This window comes from Zalophus californianus, chromosome 4, assembly GCF_009762305.2.
Source record: "Zalophus californianus isolate mZalCal1 chromosome 4, mZalCal1.pri.v2, whole genome shotgun sequence".
Lineage (NCBI taxonomy): Eukaryota > Metazoa > Chordata > Mammalia > Carnivora > Otariidae > Zalophus > Zalophus californianus.
The window spans coordinates 42,692,373-42,713,750 of record NC_045598.1 but is presented as its reverse complement, the minus strand read 5'-3'; the positions used below and the strand labels follow the sequence as shown (position 1 = coordinate 42,713,750).

Here is a 21,378-nt window from a genome sequence, read left to right as displayed (position 1 = left end):
AACAAGGAAGTTTCTTGGCTAAACAGGTGTGGGAAGTGCTGGAAGAAACAAAGTCAATCTGGTATTTGCAGGCCTTCTCAGGACCTTTTGTAAGCCAATGGGCATCATGAATCTACAAAGGAGGAAAATAGCAAGACTTATCTGAAACCTCTGTGGGGATGGCGACCCCTGCTCTCTGTCCTACCCATTGTCTCTCTCTTTCTCTGCTAGGGGCCAATCATCCATCTCACACAGTCTCACCAAATCCTGAAAAAAGCCCAGGCAGCTCAAAGATGTGGGTTTTGTTGGCTGTTAAGCAGCAGCCCCTGAGCTTAGCAGAGGCTGGGTGAGCTCAGGGAAAGGGGGCCTCCCATTGGTACCAGGCAAGGTCAGTTGGCCGCCAGCCCAGTGGAGCTCCCAGGTCCCTTGCCACTTGCCTCCTCCCCAGCTCCAAATTGCCATTCTGCTGGCTCCTCCCCACCCCAGGCCCTGTTATCCCTTCTCGGAATGCCCTTTGTCGCTCTCATCCCTCCCACGGTTTGGCTGACTCCTCTTCCTTGAACATGGTCCCCTCCTTCAGGAAGCCTTCCTTGATTTCCTGGGCTGGGTCAGGTGACCCTCCCCTGGCTTCCTGGCCACACAGTGGGACTGAGTCAGAATATCAGGGCGCAAGGGGCAGCCCTCCCACAGATATGTGCTGGGACTGAATAGCCGTTCTCTTTGGCCCCTGGTGCTCTGGCTGGCAGAATGGGAGAGCTGCCTAGGGGCCTTCAAGCCCCTGGGCTCTGACATGAGAGAGCTCTGATTGCCAAGAGGAACCCACACCAGGCAGCTCCACCTGGCAGCCCTGACTGATCTTTGTTTTGAAGCCCTCTGTCTGCCCTGGGGCTGCTGGATGAGCGTGGGTGGGGAAAGAGCAGCATGAAGGATGCGTATTGTCTCAGGGAAGGAGGCCTCTGGGGGTGGAGAAGCTGGGAGGTGCTGAGTGATCATAATAATTTCACGAGATCATAGACTCTGGGTGTTGAGTGGGACTTAAGATTCAGTCGGCACCGCACCTCTGTCTCCAAATGAGGAGGCAGGCCCTATGTGACGGGTGGGCCCAAGGTCACATGCACAGCGACTGGGGCTGCTGACTTCACCCGCCTCATACTTGCACTTTTATGCTTTTCAGTTTATAAAGCCCCGACACAATCCTTAGCCCATTCGCTTCCCACAACCTTGTGTGTTTGGCGAAGCAGCAATATGGTCTCTGAATGTAGGTGAAGAAAGTGAGGCTCAGAGAAGTTGTGTAACTTGCAAAAGGTCACACAGCCCATATGTGGCAGAGCAGAGTTTGACCATGGAGTCTCTGATGCTTTCCTCTGCCGGTGTTCTTGTTTTAAGTGGCAACGCCTACCTCCTTTGTCCGGGATTTCCCATTCTCCCCGACTCTGCCCTGGGGTAGGCTCCTCCCCACCACCCTCTGGAATCCCAAATCCTTCGTGGCAGCCCATCTGTTGCCATGGTACCAGATTATGATGTCGCAGACCCTGGATGACTATGCACAGCTCCTGGGCTGTGGAGTACAGGGGCTCACAGAGGTGGGCATTGTCCAAGGGGCAGACTGGCATGGAAGGAAATAAATCCCTGGAAACAGGGGGCCACGGCCTCGAGCCCAGCTAGGGAATCACTCTGGGAGTTGGAGCCAAGGCCAGGAATGGGGTCTGGCACGGCTGGCTCTGATGGGCTTGAAAGACTGCTCAGCCCTCATGCCTGGGCGGGGCTGATGTAGCCTCATGCCTCTGTCAGGCTCATTACACTGACCGACTCAACAGGAGATGCTCACTGGGATCCCTTGCGAGAGCCCTTTTGCCTTTTGTCCTTATACTGGCGCTGCATGGGAAAGCCATCATCCCCGCTTGCCCAGAGAGGGAAGGAACTTGCCCAAGGTCACCCAGAGAGGAGGTGGCTGTGCCAGCATTCAGTCTCACCTCTTGCTCCAAATCTTTCCATGGGGTTCCATTGTCAGACATGGCCCACTAAGGTGATTGAGTCATGGTCCCCAACCTGAAAGTGAGCATGCCGCCTCAGTTTCCCCAGAGTGGTCCATTAGCAGAGACAGGTTGTCACAGGCCCATGTTTATTCTGGCACCCACTTCTGGGCACATTACAGGGGGAATACTTTATGTGGTACTTCTGAGCGATGTGGCTGATCTGCCCCATCGCCTTGTCCTGTGGGGACCTGAGAGCTATTTCACTGGTCACACTGCATTTGCTTTTCTGGGGTCGTCTTAGCCTGATAATACGGAAGTGGCTGAGGGCCTTAGTGGGAAGAGCCCAAGCTTTGGCAGCTGCCACATGGAATCAAAATCCCACTTCTGCCACCTACCACCCTCAGCTTCCTCTTCTGTAAGATTGCCGGTGTGAGGAGTCACTGGGATACTGGGTGAAAGGTGCCAGGCCAGAGCCAGGGTGGAAAATGTCGAAACCGGTCATGACAGGGAACAAATCTCTTCTCCAGAACACTGCCGTGGAACATCCATCCCTGAGGCTGCCCTTCAGGACTGCGAAGGTGCTTTTGGCTTCCCTGGCCTCCTTGCCTGGTGCCTACAGGGCTTGGCACACTGGGGGAGGCCAAGATCACTCCCAGGCTCCCAGAATGCCAGGGAGGAAAGGGTCTTTTGATAGTGTCTGGCTGGCTGAGACCAGGGACAGAGCCCCTTCATCACCTTCTTCGTCAGGCTTACCTTGCTCTTTTGGGTCCTGCCTGTTCATCACTCACCCTGAGTCCCTCGGGGGCAGGTCGGGCTGATTTCTCTTCCATGTGCTCAGTGCAGAGTGAGGCACAGACGCAAGCTCACTGAATGCTGAAATGAAGCTCCTGCGGGATTTTCCCACCTCATTTGAGGCTTTTCTTCCACATCTGATGCTGCTGAATGTTTTATCTGGGGAGCCGTGGTGGGGGGGACAGAGGGTTCTGACTGTGATGTCAAATTGTGGCCCTGCTGCCACCCACATCTGACCTTAGACACGTACTTAACACTTCTGGGCCGGGATTTCCTTGTGTGTCAAGTGGGGACATACATGGCCCTTTGTCATGGCACACAGAATGTGCTTGGAGAAAGTTAGAACTGGATAAAGAAGACGTTAGGATATGCATTTCCTCTTTTCTGTGGACGCCGAGCTTCTTGTGGAAGGGATGCTCTGGTCCTCATGTTAGAAAATGCCCCAGGTGCTGTGGTTTATAACTCTACTTACTTTCAGACGATTATAGGCGGTGACTTACCAAAAGGCGGTATTGGTATCTATTACCCACACCAGCTCCTGGGTGCGGAGCTCAGGGAGGGCTGCTTGGGGGCTGGGCTGGGAGGCAGGAAAAATTGTTCTGATCCCTGCCTTGCTGTGTTTCCCTGGGCCAGCCCTGTTCCCTCTCTGGGCCTCAGAGCTCCCCTCCCCCACCAAATCTACGGGTAGACGGATTCCTCTCATTTCTTCTAACCCTGCACAGACAGAGGTATTCTTCTAAAGAAAGTGTGAAGAAAACTCACCTTAGAACACAGATGTCCTGCAGGGATTCCACTGAAAGGCAGAAATATAATGGATTCAGGAGACCCAGTGTCTGTCCTCAAATCCCAGCCTGGCTGTTCAGGCCAGGGGGAGCAGTCACATGGTCCCTGAGGCAGCCAGAAAGCCTGTGGGAGGAATTACATAATCCAAGGCTGGCCATCGGGAAGAAGCTTCCCTGGGAGAAGCTGAGCCCAGCCCTGGAGGTGTAGGAACAGAGGCTGGGCAGCCATGCCCCCATTTGGTCCAGTGTCCCCACTGAGATCCACCCTGAGTTGGGCCCTGTGCTGAATCTGACAGAGTCCCTACCCGGAGGAGCATCAGGCCAGTGGAGGGACAGGGAGAAAGGCAAGCCATGTTGGCCCCTGCCCTATTACCCCAGTTTTGTTACCAGCTGTGAGATCTCAGTCTGCTATATATGTCCCCTGTTTCCTTTGCTTCTAACTAAGACTCAAACCATAAAAACAGCAGTAGCTCTTGCTGACCGCATCTTCAGTGCCAGGACCTCTTTCCATGTTCTTCATACGCTGTGACTTGTTATTCCTCCTCAGTGCCCTTGTTTTCTTCTTCCCATTATATAGATAAGAAAACAGAGGCTCGGTGGTTAAGTAACACCCCCATGGTCACGCAGACCGAAAGAGGCAGAGCTGGGATTCAGAGCCCCCCGAGGAGCCTCCCTTCCAGGGTGTGAGTGCCTCGAGAGCACTTTCTCTCGGGAGACTGATTGGGTGTCTCACCCAGGAGATGCTCTTTTCATCACTCCAAACAGAACATACCTCATTAATCTTGTCTCAGAGTAATCATTTGCTTTTAGGATTCACTAGCAGCAGCTCCCTGGTGCTTCCGGAAGGGCCTGGTTAGGCAGAGCAGGACAGGCCAGTAAAGGGGCTGAGAACTGGCCAGAGGGGCTAAAGTACCTGCCGTAGGTGATCAGGGAAGGCTTCCTGGGGGCGGTGGCAGTGGAACTGGACTTTGGGGGAAGAGGAGTAAGACAGGAGAACAGGCAGTCCCTTGGAGCATGGATCCTGGTACCTTTGTTGGACCTGAGCTCCTGAACTTGGAGGCAGGGCCAGGTGTCACCTGTCTCCAGCCGATGCTCAGCAGATGCCTGAGGAATGAATAAGGGAGTCTCTCCTGTCCTCTCTTGGTTGGCGAGGCCCTCTGTGGCCCAGTAGGGTGGTGGGAGGTGATGTGGTCCTACTTTCAGACAGCGCACATCCTGGTCACCCCAGAGCCACCTGACCATATCCTAGAAAAGCCTCCTGGGCCCACCAAGCCCCCTCACGCTCTTCTCCTTGCCCCATAGCCAAGAAGACCTGTGCAGACAGCGACTTCACCTGTGGCAACGGCCACTGCATCCCAGAGCGGTGGAAGTGTGACGGCGAGGAGGAGTGTCCCGACGGCTCTGATGAGTCTGAGACCACGTGCAGTGAGTCCTGGTGCTAGGGCTGGTGGGGTGGGGGGGAGGGGGCGGGCACTCAGCTTTCTCGTCAGATCCTCCTTGTTGGGAGGATGGGAGGCTCAGTGGAGTTGATCTGTCAGACACAGCTCCATACCTGCCTTGTGGCGCACCGTCGGGGGCTCCCGGTCAATGGCCAGGAGTATTAGCCGGTACTGGTTTTTGCTGACTCCCTCACAGGCGTCTTGCAGCTCGGGCCCTGCTTCTGGAGTACCAGGAGCTAGAAACAGGCCTTCTAACCAGAAGCAGCCAGAGCATAGCCTCCGGGGCTCCCCACAGCCTCCCCCACTATTTTTCTGGAGGACTCTGATCATAATTCTAGGAGTACTGCTAACAGTGAGTGCCTATTAAGTGTTTACCGTGGGCCAGACACAGTGCTAGCCTCTCTGCGTGCACTAATTCATCTTCCCAAGGCAGCCTTATGAGGGTTCACTTTCTGAATTTTGCGAAGGAGAACACTGAGGCTCAGAGAGGTTGAGTGACTTGCCCAAGACCACCCAGCCAGGACTCTGAGGCCTCTGCCCTGAGCCAGCTGAGCCCAGGAGCCCCAGCATCCACGGCAGGATGGACGGCAACAGAGGCAGCCTGGGGTGAGGCCGAGGGCCCGAGCCAGAGCCCCAGGCCCGCCTCCCACACTCAGGGCTTTGTCTCTCCTTGATTTCTTTTCCAGGCCCTAATCCTCAAAGCAAACTTACACCCGGCAGGTCATTCCATGACATTTGTTAAATTAAAAAGGAGATGAGAAGGGGGCGGGGAAGGCCCCAGCGGTCCTGAGGCAGAGCCTCAGCTGAGTGAGACTGAGACAAAAGGTTGGTGGGGAGCACGTGGAGGACGGGAGGGCTGGTGCGGACCCGGGAGTCACAATCCCTGTCCTCGTTAGGGGTCACATTCGCCCCAGAGGCAGAGGCGGGGACAATGGAGGCCCGCAGCCCATCTAGGGCTGTGGCTGGTGATAACTGGGTTTCTTTGTCTCCTAGCAACAGAGCTACCAGTCTCCCCGTGAAAGAGAGAAAGGGGGAGAGAAAGGGAGAGCAAGAGCGACCCCAGCCCGAGACAGGAGGCCCCCTTGTCTCCTTGCACAGCTGCCTCTGCCTCTCCTGGCCAGGCCACAGGCCCTGTCCTTTTCTTACCCCCCAGGCAGCCAACCTGTCCTGGGGCTGGTCCAGAGCTTTGTCGTGAGCTGCAGAAGGCACAAAGCCCAGCCACGCCCACTGTGCGTCTCATCCTCAGGGCCGGCTTGGATCCCTGTTTAAAGAGAAGAAAACTGAGGCCAGGATGGGTTTGGCCACTTGCCCGAGGCTGCCCCGCTAAGGAGGGGTAGAGCTGTGTACAGCCAGGAGTGTGTGTTTGGGGAGGGGGCTACGGCCACCAGGGGCTGTGCTGGGGGCACTGCAGTCAGCCAGCTGGGCTATCCCGGCCCCACTCTCAGCCCTGGACCCTGGGGGCAACAGGGAAACGAGGGGAGCCTCAGCACAGTTATTACTGGGGTCTGTCCTGCTGCCTGAGAGCTGGGCTCCCCCTTCTCCCCGTGTCTCTCTCTCATTGTGTCGATGTCCCTTTTCATCTTCCCTGCCCCAGCTCCAGGGTCCTGCCCACCCTGCTCTCTTGCCGCCCCCTTGCCTGCCCTCCCTCTCGCCATCCCTCTCCGCCGTGCCCTGCCCCATGGTTCCCTCTGTCTTTCTCCCTCTCGCTTGTCCTAGCAGTTGCTGCCTTCCCATCCCCTGGCGAGTGCAGGGGCCTTCCAGCCTCACCCCTCCTGCCTCCCAGACCTGCTTTGTACCCTCCGTAAGGCACTGTTATTTGACGGTTGAATGACTGGAGAAGTCGAGGGCCTTGCTTCCAAGACACACAGGTGGTTTGTGGCTGGTCGGCCTTCTGTGATAAAAGACGGGCTCGTCGGGCTCTCTCTGAGGCTTGACGGGGTGCCCGTGGGGACTGGACTCCAGGCTGCACCCTGAGAGTCAGGAGGCCCAGCCCTCCTCTGGGCTGTCGCAGTGAATTTCCCGTGAGATCCTGCACACTTTCCCATCCCTGTCTGGGCCCCAGTTTCTAACATCTCAGAATTCCAAAGACCACCATCTAAGATTCCTGGATTCTTAGGACCCTCTTTCTCCCAGCTGGGGCACAAAGCCCAGGATCCCACTTCCTGTGCAAAGTCATATTGGTCAGAGGTGGGCATGGCCTGTGGGTAGGCCTGGAGGAGGCGGGCCGGAGTGGGACCTCAAGGGTCAGGCAGAATTTGGGGCGACAGGAGCTGGAGGCAGGCTGGCTCACTGCTGCCCCACCAAATGGGAACCTGCTAGCCAACCCACTGCCCATTTAACTGGTATTGCCATAGCAAGCCCCACAGTCTACCAGGTGCATCTCTATAGCCTACCGGGTTCCTAGGGACTATGCCAGCTCGAAGAAAGATTACAGGCAGTAGTAAAGTGTAGTGGATTGGGTGTGTGATATATTTGGGTCCGGGTCCTGTGAGACCTCAGCCTGGTTGCCCAGTCTCCCTGAGCCTCAGTTTGCTCATCTGTAAAATGTAGTGATGGCAACCTGCCCTATGGGGGTTACGACGACGAAATGGAAAAATTGGGGCAAAGTGTCGGTGCTGGAGTAAATGGCAGTGTTACTCATTACTGTATTTTGATTCCAGGCCCTCTCTCCGCATACAGCAATTTAACATTTTAGAATAAGGAAGGGGGTCTACATAGAGAGGGAAAGGGATTTGGGAGCACATCCCCATTTTCGTGCTCCCCCACTGTGTCGTCTGCCCCTGGCTAGCGGCAGTTTCTCCAGGCTCTCTTTCCTTCTGGTTCTGGGATCTGTGTCTATCAAATACGGCCAGGAGTCACGGTAGGAAAGCCCAGGACATTTGCCTAATGAAAGTGGTATTTCAGTCCTAATTATAGCTTACTTGATTGGGGACGGCTTCTGACCCACCTTCAGGCATCCAATAGGAGGGTTACGGTGTGGGGAAGGGGAGGTTGGTTCAAGGTGAGTGGGTGGCAACTTTAGGTACTGCTTATTGAAAATGGGAGTTGATTCATCATCTCAGAACCTTTCCACTGGGAGGGGGACCTTGGGGGACCTTATGGATGAACCAAGTGAAGTGCCCCTTCCTACTGTAGATAAGGAAGTGGAGGTCCAGAGGTTTTCTGAGGCCCAGAGGCAAGTTAGAGGCTGACTAGCTAGGAGTACTTCGTCTGAGCCCATGGGAAGGAGCTGGGTGTGACTGCCCCCCCCCCACATGATGGGGTGGCCCCATGCCCTGCTTCCTGGGCAGCAGCCGGACACAAGGAGCCCTACCGCCTGAGTCTCTGGCCCTCCTGGAGTTGGCCGTCCCCATCTGGAGGTCGTCTGCCCTTAAGCATCACATGTCCTGACACGGCAGATGTGCTCACTCACTAAGCAGCCATCAGACACTCTCATTCTTTTACTCAACAGACATTTTTCTTTTTATTATTTTGTGAGCTCATAAATTGGAGAACTCCAGTGGATTGGATTTCTGGAGCAGGATTCTCTGGGAGTTGATAATGCCTACAGCCACTCTGGCATGCCATTCCAGGCCCTTGCCAACTCTGGAGGATTCCTGGTGTCTGAGAGACGGTAGGCTTCTTCACGCCTGCCTCTCAGAACCTCGGGGACACCTGATAGGCCAGGGCATTCCTCGGGGCGTGTTTCTTGGTGGGCCCTGTGGACTGTGATCCCGTGAACCCCCGGGGAACGAGACCAGGGCCCTGCCAGCCCCTTATATTTGCATTTCGTGAGATGAAACGGCGGCAGCTGGTCTCTGAGTGTGTTCCAGGCTCTGAGTGTCGAGCTTTCCATGTTTCTTCATTTAAATGAGCTACCAACTCTAGGAGATTACGTAGCCCCGTTTTCAGATGGAGTCTTGATGCAGAGAGATTGACTGGCCGAAGGACCTGCATCTTAGTAGATGGGTTTGGACCCAAGTGTGCCCAGCTCCAAAACTCATTCATGCTCTTTCTCCTGCGTCGTGCTGCCTGGGGGCCTTTGGCTTCAGTTGTCCTGAATGTGGACATCAGGCAGCCATGTTGCAGACCCTGCCTAAGTAAAGGCCCAGTGAGCCTCCTTCCTTTTGCAAACCCTCTCCAGCGTGGAGGTGCCAGGGGCACCAACAAGGCCTGCTTTTCTCACGGGCAGTGGTTACGTGTGGTAAGTTAGGCAGTGTGTTTGGACATAAGAGACCTGGGCTGGAAGTCCAGCTCGGCCTCTCTCCACAAGACTTTAAGCAAACACCTTACCCTCTCTGGGCTTGGCTCGCCTGGTCTGTAAAATGGAGGTAGTCACAGCACTCCCCTCCCTCATGAGGAGATCCTGCATATCAGCGCTTACCCAGACCAGCTCCCCAGGACTAGGCAGTGAGGAGGCCTGACCCCGGAGCCTGCAAAGTGAGGTTCCCTTTCTAGCTTTGGGGAAGAGCCATATGACAGCAGAGATGGTGAGGTTCTAGGAGGGAGGGGTGGTTGGGACACCTGGCATCCAGTAGCCTAGGCGGTCCCTTCCCCTCTTTGGACCTCTGTCTCCTCTCACTATAGTGGGTGCTCCTCGATGTGACCTCTTGTGTCCTCACCTTCCAGGACGGTGCCTTGGCTCTTTGAGGGTAGGAGGGCTGGTGTCAGGCATTGCTGAATCCTCCAGAGCCTGTAATTAGAGCTGTCTATTTAAGGACATGGCAAATGTCTTATTAATTATAAAGAAAGGAAGCAGACAGATTGTTTAATCATTGTCCTTGCTGAAAGGTTATGCAATTAACTATATAAATATTCATTAACAGTTCAAGCAGCTGCCTGCTGCACTGGGGTCTGCAGAACCAGGCCCCTCAAGGGCCATTTCAGTCACCTGGGCGTTTGGGTGTAGAGTTTGGGGCTGGTTCAGGCTACTTCTCTACCCCCAGGAGCATGCAGGGCAGGTTCAGTCAGAGGAACCTGGACTCTGCCTCTCACTTGCTGTGCATCTTTGGACCAGTTCCTTGGTCTCTCTGAGCCTTTTTCCTCCTCTGTCAAATGCAGTGCTTACCTGAAGGACTGCTACCCTGCTCTGCTCTGGGGGCACTGCTGTGATGATCTCTGGAGTTGGCACGTATAGCCTTGAAGGGTCTGCTCACCTGGGAGGTTGCAGGCCACATGGGAAATGGAGTGGCCTGACACACTGTGGGTGCTGAGTAAATATGGCTTCCTTCCAACTCCCCCATGAAGTTCCGTTTCCTGAGGCCTGGCTCAGGGATAGATGGTCACCTTGTCCCTCTGTCTCATTGCTCTCGGGAGCTTGAGGGCACACAGAAGGCCTCTATCAATCTTACGGGAGTGAATTCGAAAGAGATGAAATATTCTGTATCTTTTAGATTTGCAGAATGTTAACCCAGTGATTCTCAGATGCGGTGCACGGGAATCACCCAGGGGTTGAGGGGAGTTACTGAAATGCAGATTCCTGGGCTGTGCCCTCAAAGTCTGGATGCAGTCTACTATGAGCTGGGCCCAGGAACCTGCATTCCAGCAGCCCCCCCCATAGCCCACCCTGCAGTCGGGAGTCTGGGAAACACTGGTCGGCTTCAGATCCCTCATGTGCTTCCAGGGGTCCTGTGGTGTGCGGGTGATAGAGGGGCTCTGGAAGGGCCCCACCTCCCAGCAGCCAGACCTCCTTCACCACCCTGCACTACGGCCCCAAGGCAGCCTTTGTAAAAGATCTTGGCGAGTCCACACTCTCTAAGGCTTTATGCAACAGTTATTTGTGAAGGGGAATTTCTAGAAAATGAATCCCATGAATCCTGTATTCCCAGTGGGTTGCCTCCTATTTCACGAAATGTATTCCTAGGGAGAACTCTGGGGTCCCAGGTACTTCTTTTCCTTGGCATAGTAGTGTCTTGGGGGCCCTGCCTCCAAAACCTGCCCCCTACCCCACCTTACCCCTTTTCTCCATTTCTTGTGCCCTACCAGCCCATCTATGAAAGTCAGAGAAGGGGAAACTGGTCTGAGATGAGGGGGCAAAATTGAGGGGGAGGCATGAGTGACCCCCCCCCCACACCAGCAGGTGCAACAGACTGTGCCAAGTGTGTGGCGTCAGACACAGCTGACTCTGAGTCCTCACTCGGTTCTGAGCAGCTGTGTGACTAGCACCCAGTGCTTACCGCCAGGTCTGGTACCCAGCAGCACTCAGCAGATACTCACTGAGTGAATAAACAAGTCCTCCTCTGTTCATTTGGAGAATTACAGTGGAGAGTGAGCACTGGGGTGAGCGTTCTTCTAAGTGCCTTACAGACATTAACTTAGGGAATAGTATCATTCCCACTCTGTTGGCACCAAGGTGAGGACTGTTGACTTAAGGTCACATAGCCAGTGAGTGACCAAATTCATGCCCAGGAAGCCCAGGGTTCTAGAGCCCCTGCCCTCGACCTCCAAGCTGGAGGCCTCGACATAATCCTCATCCTGCTGGGCAGTTGTGCGGATTAAGTATCTAGCTCTGTGCCTGGCACATCTGAGCGACGACTGAGTTTACACCCTGGAAGGTAGCAGGGAGCCAGCCACAGAGGTCTGAAATGTGTCTGTCACAGCTGGGTCTGTCACGTGGGTCATCCTGGGATGCTCAGGATGAGAGCTGTCCCCAGCCCTGATCAGGGATCTCATTCTTTCTTCCAAATTGAGAATCAACCCTGGGGCTCCAGGCCCCTGATTGAGTCAGCCTCTGATTGCTGCTGCAGTAATTATAGCTGTGTGGTCCCGCTGGGCCCTGCCGCACGCACAGCACAGCTCTCTACCATCACTGGGGGAGGGGACAGGAGGGGGCGGGGCGTACCTGGGCAGCTGCTGGGGCCTTGGTGAGCCCTCCACATCCACACGTTCAGATCATGGAGTCACTGATGTGCCAAACTGAGGTCCGACTAGGGCGTATTTCACCCCAGGGCACACGGCGGGGAAATGGCAGAGAAGCATGCAGGGCATGGCAATTTTGTGTTGCTGGAGCTCAAACGGGATGTTTGGAAGGTGGGAGGTGGGGCTGGTGAGGCAGACAGGGGTGGCTGGATCGAGGAGGGGCTTGAGTGCCAGGGACCAAGGGCCCTTGAAAGGGCGTTAGGCAGGGAATGGTGAGAATGTGGGATTCCGAGGGTCTTAAGGGCAGACAGCGGCTGCTTCTCAGATGAAGAAACTGGGACCCAGGGCAGGGAGGCCCTGACGGATTCCCAGGGCCTCAGGCCGGGTGGCTGGAGTCAGGCGGGAGGACTGGTTGGCGCCATGCCCCATGTCCCCCTTGGCTAAGCCATGCGCGTGTGTCTGTCTCCACAGCCAAGCAGGTGTGTCCTGCAGAGAAGCTGAGCTGTGGACCCGCCAGCCACAAGTGTGTGCCTGCCTCGTGGCGCTGCGACGGGGAGAAGGACTGCGAAAGCGGAGCAGACGAGGCCGGCTGTGCCACCTGTGAGTCGGGTTAGGTCCCAGGGTCTGCAGGGTGGTCAGGCAGCCTCGGGGAGCAGTAGCCCCTTACGGGAGGGGACTTCTCTCGGGGCTCGGGGGCTGGAGAGCAAAGGGTAACGATCAGGACACTAGTAACGGCCAGGCGCTCCGGAGAGACATTTCCTGCTTTCATCCTCACAACCACCGCACGAGCAGCCATTATCATCCCCATTTTATGGGTGAGGAAACTGAGGCTCAGACAAGCGAGGAAAAGTGCCCAAGGCTGAGTGGTGGAACTGAGATTCAAATCCGGCTCTGGACAGCCAAGCCCAGGAGTATTTTTACCATATCTGACATCTGCTCATCCATTCCATCCGTCTCCACCGACCCCCGAGCAAGGGCAGGGGGCCAGGGCCGGGTCTTGGGAGTATTGTTGGCCTCCCGGGCCAGGGTGCTGGTGGTGCTGGGGGGCGGGGGGAGGGGCAGACTCCTGAAGTGTGAAGGACGTCCGATGCTGAAATCTCAGACTTGAGCACGAAAGTCACAGGGCGGGAAGACATCCCCAGCAGCCTCAGCAGGAACAGATGGAACTGGTCACTGGGGCAGTTCCACATCACTGAGCTTCAAACACAGGATTATCGCCTTCCCCGGGAGCAGGCCAGCATGTCCGGGGCCAGTGGGGCTATGCAATTGGATGGATACCTACTGTGTGCCAGGCCTGGAGCCAGGCTCTGGAAGGGATGATGAGGTGAATCCTACATGCTCCTTCCTCCGGGAGCTCATGATTAATAGGAGAGACAGACTGGCTGTCGATAACTAGGCTGCAAGGCTGGGCTGAGATATGGGTGGTTTGAGGTATTATGGGGTATTGTGTGGGCTTTTGCCAGTTACTCACCCACCACTGCCTCCCACCGCACTCCCTTCTCCAGCCTCTATATTTACATCCTATCCATCCTCCCTGGCCCAGGGGAAATGCCATCTCTCCGGAGGCTTCTGAGTCACACAGCACTCTAGATTCCAAGTCTGGAGTTCTGATGTGCCTGAAGGAGGAAGCATCTGGGTATGGGGGGAGATCCTGGCCGGCAGTTTCAAAGCCCTAGTGATGGCACTGGCTTGTTTCCTCAGCTGTGATAATTTTGCGGGGCTTCGATGGCCAATGAGAATCCTCTTCCCTCCTTACCGCCCCCCCACATAATCAGATGCTTCCTCAGCTCTAAGGGCCATCAGCTGCTATTGCACGGGGTGGCAGTATCTCTAACTACGCCATGTGGTGACAGGCATGTTCCTTCTTAATTATGGGAGACAGGGGAGGGTGGTTCGAAGGTCTTACTGGACGTCTCTGCTACAGCTCCCAACCACCTGGGCAGAGGAGAACGAATTCTTCCTTCTCTCCCTCCACAGAGCTGCTTCCAGTTGGGAGTGCTGGGAGTGGGGTCTCTGGATGCAGGTCTGAGAATATGGCTCTTGAAGCTATTGTCAACTTTAAAGCCTCAGGGAGAGCTCAGTATAAGGAAGTGACTTAGTGAGTCCTTCCCCCCAGACACATGCAAGCTGAGTCTGGCAGGAAAGTGAGGAGCTAATCTAGGCATCTGCATAATCTTGAGGGGCAGACATCACAAGGTAGTGTATGCTTTCCCCACCGGTGCCCCAACATCCCAAAAAGCCCAGAAGGGGGGGAAATGCAGCTGTCAGAAACTTGAAAGAGCTGTCAGCAACACATGATGAGCTGCCTACATTGTGAAACTGAAGACATCATTCTATTTTATGTCCAATAACAATGAAAAATGACATTTTTCTATCAGAAAATAAAAACAGACTCTTGGTGCCCCCACGTGGAGAGATCTGGCGCTGCCGCCACCACGTTAACCCAAGGCTGCAGCCCCCAGGCCTATGCATGGCCTTGGTGTAAGGAATGAAGCAGGGAGGAGACAAGGAGGTCACTGCTCTGATAACTGCCTACACTGCAGGAAAGGAGGAGCAAACCAGAAAGCTGAGAGGGGTCAGGGTAGGAGGGAAGAGCCCCAAACCTGAGTTCTGGTTCTGTGTGACTCTGGGCAAGTTGCTCCTCTCTGGGCCTCAGTTTCCCCATCTATAAACTAGCAGTTGGGCTGGTGGTCTCCAAAGCCCTCCCAGCCTCTGAGCTGAGCAGCTCACTAGAGAGAGGAAGCCCAGGGCCCCAGGCAGGGCCAGTGACATGTGCCCTTAACTACTGCACATGCACACCCCCACTCGCCCAGCACCATTCACTCCACACCTGCCCTGTGCAGGGACCTCTGTGCCAGGCCCTCCGGTCGAAGCTGGGTCAGTCTCAGAGCCAGTCCCCAGGCAGTAGTTGTGATGGAAACAGGACATGAGACCCAGACACTTGAGCATGCTGTGAAGGGCACACAGAAGGAGAACAGAGGGAGAGGGAGGCTTCCCAAGTAGGAGCGCGTACAGTGTGTTATAAAAGAGGGTGGACTTCGGGCCCCTGAAGGATGAGAACTCCTCACTGAAATGCAGAGACAGTAGTGGGCAGGAGGAGACAGGAGGTGGGCAGAGGGAAGAGCTTGGGTGAAGGCCTGGAGGTGAGGAGGTGGGCACATGGTCTATTATGGGTGAGGCCAGGGTGTGTGCGGCCGAGGTGTTGGGGTAGGACCGTGGCTCTGTGCCAGTGGCCTTGGATGCCAGACCAGGGGACTGAGCTGGGATGGTGCGGGCACATGGGGGAGGGGCCTGAGCCGTGCCCTCAGGAAACAGCCTCAGACGTCGTGCCTCGGGGAAGGGTCGGTGTCCGTCCGGTATCATTTCCTGGGAACATCACAAGGCCCTTGGAGACAGGCACCGCCCCGCCGCAGAAGCGCTCCCAGCCCCACCGCAATGCTGGCCGCGGCGGGACGGGAATGCTCGCTCCGAGTGAGGCTGCGAGGCTCAGGGAGGGGCAGGCGCGTCGCCCCAGGTCCCCCTGCATGGCCCCGGATCGGAAGCCCCCCGCTCCCCCCCCCGCAGGGCGCCTGCGGCCCGAGGGCGAGGCTCAGGGCCCCCGCAGCAGGGCCGACCGGCTCTCTGTCCCGCGCAGTGTGCGCCCCGCACGAGTTCCAGTGCAGCAACCGCTCCTGCCTGGCCGCCGTGTTCGTGTGCGACGGCGACGACGACTGCGGCGACGGCAGCGACGAGCGCGGCTGCGCCGACCCGGCCTGCGGGCCCCGCGAGTTCCGCTGCGGCGGCGGCGGCGGCGCCTGCATCCCCGAGCGCTGGGTCTGCGACCGCCAGTTCGACTGCGAGGACCGCTCGGACGAGGCGGCCGAGCTGTGCGGCCGCGCGGGCCCCGGGGCCACCGCCGCGCCCGCCGCCTGCGCCGCCGCCGCCCAGTTCGCCTGCCGCAGCGGCGAGTGCGTGCACCTGGGCTGGCGCTGCGACGGCGACCGCGACTGCAAGGACAAGTCGGATGAGGCCGACTGCCGTAAGCCCCCGCCGCCCTGGTTACCTGGGTTACGGTAGGACGCGGGCTTGGGGAAGGTGGAGCCCTCGGTTGGAGGTCCCCAGGCTCCCAAGTTGCGCAGCTCAGGTCTGAACCCAGAGGCCCAGGGTCTTCTCTGGTCCTGCCCTCCCTGTCCTACCTCCCACCCCCTGCCCTTCCCCATTTCAGGCATTCACCGGCTAGCCCCCGTGCCAGAGACCTCCAAAGGCTCAGGGGTTGCCCCTGCCCTTCCTACCTGCTGGGCCTGCTTGTCCTTCATGGCCTCAACCCTCCCAGCTGAGCTGGATCTCTCCCCCTGGGCTACCCTGAGCCACCCTCTCCTACAGCACAGCCTATGCTGTGATGTCATCTGTTCATTCCTCAACCTCCCTCCCGCCCCTTGAGCTCCTAGAGGATGGGGAGCCTCCCCAGTAGTCTCTGGGTTCTCCACGTCCCACATAGTGCCGGGCATGCAGACAGCGCTCAGGAAGGGTTTGCTGAAGGGATGGAGTCATTAAGTAATGAGCACCAACACTCAAAAGAAGGCCATGGGTCTGTTGTGGGCAGGTGGCCCTGGGGAGAGGCGGTGGATGAGGAAACAGGAGACCTGAGTTTCAGTCCTGGCTCTGCCAGGCAGAGTGCTGTGTGATCGTGGGTGAGGCCTTCCCCCTCTCTGAGCTTCAGTCTCCCCATCTGTACACTGGAAGTGCCTTGGCCAGGTGTCCTCTGAGGACTCCCAAGCTCAGCCACTGGTTCTGTTCTTGCTGAGGGTGGATAGGGGCTGGGGCTGGGGGCTGCGCGAGGAGAGCTGTCCCAACACCACATTGGCCCTGACCCTCCCTCTTTGCCCTCTCCTGGCAGCTCTGGGGACCTGCCGTGGGGACGAGTTCCAGTGTGGGGATGGGACTTGTGTCCCTACGATCAAGCGCTGCAACCAGGAACAGGACTGTCTGGACGGGAGTGACGAAGCTGGCTGCCTGCAGGGTGCGTGGGGTTGGAGGCAGAGGGGCGACACCCTCTCTGAGAGAGCCCCGAGCTCTCCCGGCTCCAGAGAGAGCAGAGTTCAGAGAGGTCTCCCCTTGGTCCCTAGGATGTGTCTTCCCCCAGAGCATCACTTGTTGCCCCTAAATTACCCAGATTTACTCCCTGCAGTCCTACTGGCCCCAGAACAGGATTTTAAAGGACTTTGCAAAAGCTAAAAGAGGCCTAGGGGGACATGAAAAGGCACTGCAGGAAGTCCATCCCCACCATTTGTCCACGCCCAAGGCTCCGAGTGGCTTCCTTCCCAGCATAAGCTGAGCCTCCGTCCCCAGGGAACCCCCTTCATTCTCAGATGACTCTGTGGTCATCACTTCCCACCTGCAGGAGCCAGGACCCTGACCATAGGTCATCTGGGGAAATGGATAAAAGGTTGGGCAGTGAGGTGGCCTCCCCTATGCAGGGCCTCCAGGGCACAGGTGCCTCTCAGGTGGTCAGTCCAGTCCCCAGGGTCTCTGTAGGGCTCCTGCTTTTCTCTCTCAGGGCCCAGCACTGCCAGATCAGGCACAGACCCCCCGCACGCCCCACCTCGCCCAGCTAGATGATGCTTGGGTATCCTGATTATCCCTGGGGTCCTGCCCTTCTGAGAGCAGAGCTCCCACCAGCCCTGTATTCAGCTGTCTGTCCTGGGTCCTCTAGAGACTAGTGGGGACTGGGGCTGGAGCTCGGCTTGCCTCCCATGGACCTAGACCAGCCTAGCCCTCCCTGCCCAAGGTCTCACAGGTCCTGTCCACTCTCTTGTCCGGCCCGACAGAGTCAACATGTGAGGGTCCCCGCAGATTTCAGTGTAAGAGTGGCGAGTGCGTGGACGGCGGGAAAGTGTGTGACGCTCAGAGAGACTGCCGCGACTGGTCAGATGAGCCTCTGAAAGAGTGTGGTACAGTACCTGTCTCCTTCTGGCTACTGGACTGACACCCCCCCCAGCCCTCTCCTGGCATCCAGTCCGAGGCCCATGCCTGCCCCTCTGCACACATTCTGCTCTGACCCTCTCTCTGGACTTGTGCACTATCCTGTGGCCTCAGGCAGGACTCTGCCTCTGGGTCCTCATTCTGCATCTCTGCAAATCGAGCTGCCTTTCCTTTCCAACCCAGATGCTCAATTATGCTTCCTCTCACAAACTCGGCCTCTTCTCACTCCTTCCACATTCAGATCTCTCGAGTGTGTGCTCCCTCTGAAACTTTCCTCCTCAATGGTTTCTGCCTTGCTGACCTAGCCAGGGCCCTGGCCTCTGAGGCCTTCCAGCCCCCTGCAGGAATCCCTGCAGAGGGAGAGGTAGGGAACAGCAGGCAGGTAGCCAAGTGAGGTGCGTCCCAAGGCCACCTGGCTCAGGCCAGGCCTGAGTGAGGAGGGTAAGGCAGACCCAGTAGCAGAAGGCGGCACCATTCTGAGCACCAAGGAGCTTGGACTTTCTGGGAGACAAGACTTACAGGCTGGGCACGAGTAAGGGGTGGAATGAGGCAGCTATCCTAATGGCTAGAGCTGTCAGGGTGGGTTCCAGGCTAAAAAGGATGGGAGAGTCTGGGCTGTAGGTGAGGTGGGCATCCCACAGAACATGCTGGAAACCCAGTGTGGGCTCCAGGAAGGTTCATTTCTGAGCGCAGGGGTTTGGACAGAGAATTCCTGGGAGGACAGCGCCTAGATCAAATCCTACCTTCCTGACAGACCCGTTTTCACTCAGCACCTCCCCTCCTGGGCACTCCAGGGAGTTTCTCTAGAACTCCCCAGAAGCAGCATGTCTCCACCCCTGCTGGAGATTTTAAAATTGATTTTGAAAGGAAGAGTGGTTGGGTGAAGGTCACTCAGCTCGAACCTGAGCTGGCAGGACAGACACTCCTCTTGGGCCCTCCTGCTCTCTCAGAGGCCCTGCCGGGAAAAGCCCTAGAGGGAGGAACCTGAGCAAAAGATAGGGAAGTGGGAGCAACTGAGCCTAGCCCCCCACCCCACCCAGATTTGGAGTTTGCCAGGGACTGCTAACCTACTAAATCTCTTCTTTCTTGTCTTTTGCACGACACACCTAAGAGCAGTATGTATGCATGTATTTGTGTCTCTGTGTGGGGGAGAGGCCAGTGTCTGTGTCCATGGCTCCTCCTCCGAGTAAGGCAAGGGAACCGCTAGTCGTGTCTCTGTGGGTCCCTGCATCTGTGTGACTGTGTCTGTGGAGTCCATGGGCCTGCCGGTGCCTCCACACGTCCGCTGGTGTGTGTGAGCATGCATGCAGGGACGCGCATGTGCTGGGGAGAGTGACTCTGCCCCTTCCTTCCATGGCGGCTTCTGGACCACCAGCCCCCTCCTCCCCTGCAGGCACCCAGCAGAATCACTTCCAGGCTAGATGAATTGGAAAGGCCCAGGGGATCCCCTCTGGCTTCTGCCTTGGTGCTGGCCTTCCAGAGCAGAGTCAACAAGGTCTGGACCCACTCTCATTCTCTCGCCCCGACGCACCTCTGCGCTAGAGGACTCTGTGCTTTCCTCTTTCAGAGAAACCTGAGCAACTTTGTGCTCTCCCTTTTCCCTTTTCAGAGCCATTCTACATGTGCTAGTCTGTCAAGTGCTCAGTAAATACAGCTGTTGAGTTGCTGCTACCTACAGGGGGGGCGGGGTGGCAGCGAGTGGTGCATGAACGAGGCAGTGAGTGAGTGGTGAGCAGATGGATGGATGGCACTGAGGGAATAGTACAGTAGGGAGAGGTCAGGGAAGGCGTGGAGTGACAGAAGAATCCTGGAGGTGGTGCCCCACAGAGAGCCCTTCAAATCTGCCGTGGCTCAGCCCCATCCCAGGGGACTCTGGGCTGAGTCCCCCCCTCCCCCCAGACTCTCCGGTCACAGGGTTGCTGTGATCTTGTTCTTTCAGTTACACCAGCATCCCGGGGAAACAGGAGGAGGCCCAGGGGTAAAGGGGAATCATCCCTCTGCATGGCTCAGGCTGCAGGTGGGGCACCCACAGCTGTGCATGGCCTGGGGTGGGCCACTCAGACCAGCTGTGTGCATGGCCACAGCTGGCTTAGCTCAGCTCTGCTTGGCCTGTCTGGAGTGGCGGTGCATGAGCCCAGTGGGTAGAAGGGTGGCAGGGCACCTTCTCTTGGCTTGCAGAATTAACCTGTGATTCCAAAGCCCAGAAGATGCTGTGAGAACATGGTGAGCCTTGGTGCTGGCCTCCCTAACCTCCCCTAGGACTCTGCCAGAGGGGGCGAGGGAGCAGAGGATGGGGAGACCAGATGAGCTCCTGGCATTCCTTCAGCCCCTGCAGCAGTTGGTACTCCCAGGACCAGGCCTGTGACTGAGTGTAGGAAGATGGACAGGTGCTGAGAGGGGAGAAGGTGGAAATAATCCATCATATTCCCTGGTAGGAAAGAACTGACCGAGCAGCAGCTCTGTGTAGAAAAGCCTGGGGTCTTAGATAACCACAAGCTCAGTGGGGACAGCCTTTGTTGTTCAGACTCCCCCTGGGCAGCAGCAGACTAGCCCTGAGCCCTGTCCAGGGAGGGACATGTGTCCAGAGGAAGGCACTTGAATGGCAGGGCACCAGAAATCAGCGCTTTAAGGAAATTCTGAGGGAGCCATCAGACTCTGGCCAACCCCACCCAGCAGAGCTAGAGTGGGAGCAGAAGCTTTAGGAAGGCCAGTCTAGTGAGGAAGGCTGTCCTAGGAAGGAAGGGGGCTCCTTGAGGCTGGAGATGTTAAAGCAAGGGCATTTCAGAAGGGTTTCTTAACGTATCCTGAGGGTTGGGGGTGGTCCCCACACGATGAGGTCACGAGGAAGGAGGAGGTGAGACCTGTGTTTGTGAAAGGAGAGACCTCAGGCGGCCTAACTGCCTCCAGCCTCTGGGCAGACAGAGCCCTGACCTGGGAGGCAAAGGACCTGAGTTCCACTCTGTCCCTGTCTTTGTGTCCGGCCTGGAGCCACCTCTTGCCCAGTCACCTGGTTACTGATGCCGCGGCTCAGTGCGGTTGGAGAGCATCCTGGCTCTGTGGTGGTCCTGCTGCCCTGAGTCTCTGCTTCAGCTCTAGGCCCAACCCCTGTCCTGCCCCCACCCTAGCCTGGGCTCCTGGACCCTCAGGGGCCTGTGTCCCTCCCCAGGGCTGAACGAGTGTCTGCACAACAATGGGGGCTGCTCCCACATCTGCACAGACCTCAAGATCGGCTTTGAGTGCACATGCCCAGCAGGCTACCAGCTCCTAGACCAGAAGACCTGCGGCGGTGAGACCCTCCCCTCACCGCCCCCCGTACCCCCAAGCAGAGGCGGAGCGCCCTGCCAGTTCTGACCTGTGTCCCTCCCGACAGACATCGACGAGTGTGAGGACCCCGATGCCTGCAGCCAGATCTGTGTCAACTACAAGGGCTACTTTAAGTGCGAGTGCCACCCCGGCTACGAGATGGACACTCTGACCAAGAACTGCAAGGCTGTCGGTATGGGCGCCCCAAGGTGGGGGGCACGGGGGCAGCCCCAAGGGGACACAGAAAGCAGCCTGCTGCCACCTAGGTGCGGAGCAGATGGGTACACGGGTGCGGGTGTGCACACACGA

At 57.1% G+C, this 21,378-nt stretch overlaps 1 protein-coding gene across 12 annotated transcripts in view; it reads left to right on the top strand.

Moving 5' to 3' along the window:
• The window catches only part of LRP8 (LDL receptor related protein 8), a 77,601-nt gene that overhangs the window by 30,332 nt on the left and 25,891 nt on the right, over nucleotides 1–21,378 (top strand). For 4 of the 12 annotated variants that reach the window (XM_027609000.2, XM_027608988.2, XM_027609007.2 and 1 more), the window contains exons 3-9: nucleotides 4,832–4,954; nucleotides 12,277–12,405; nucleotides 15,440–15,823; nucleotides 16,682–16,804; nucleotides 17,613–17,735; nucleotides 20,933–21,052; nucleotides 21,137–21,262. In XM_027609000.2, coding sequence (XP_027464801.1) covers nucleotides 4,832–4,954; nucleotides 12,277–12,405; nucleotides 15,440–15,823; nucleotides 16,682–16,804; nucleotides 17,613–17,735; nucleotides 20,933–21,052; nucleotides 21,137–21,262 — 1,128 coding nt within the window. Of the gene's footprint in view, nucleotides 1–4,831; nucleotides 4,955–12,276; nucleotides 12,406–15,439; nucleotides 15,824–16,681; nucleotides 16,805–17,612; nucleotides 17,736–19,705; nucleotides 19,745–20,932; nucleotides 21,053–21,136; nucleotides 21,263–21,378 lie in introns of all 12 variants that reach the window. The other 8 variants (XM_027608994.2, XM_027609017.2, XM_027609046.2 and 5 more) reach the window with 6 other exon arrangements.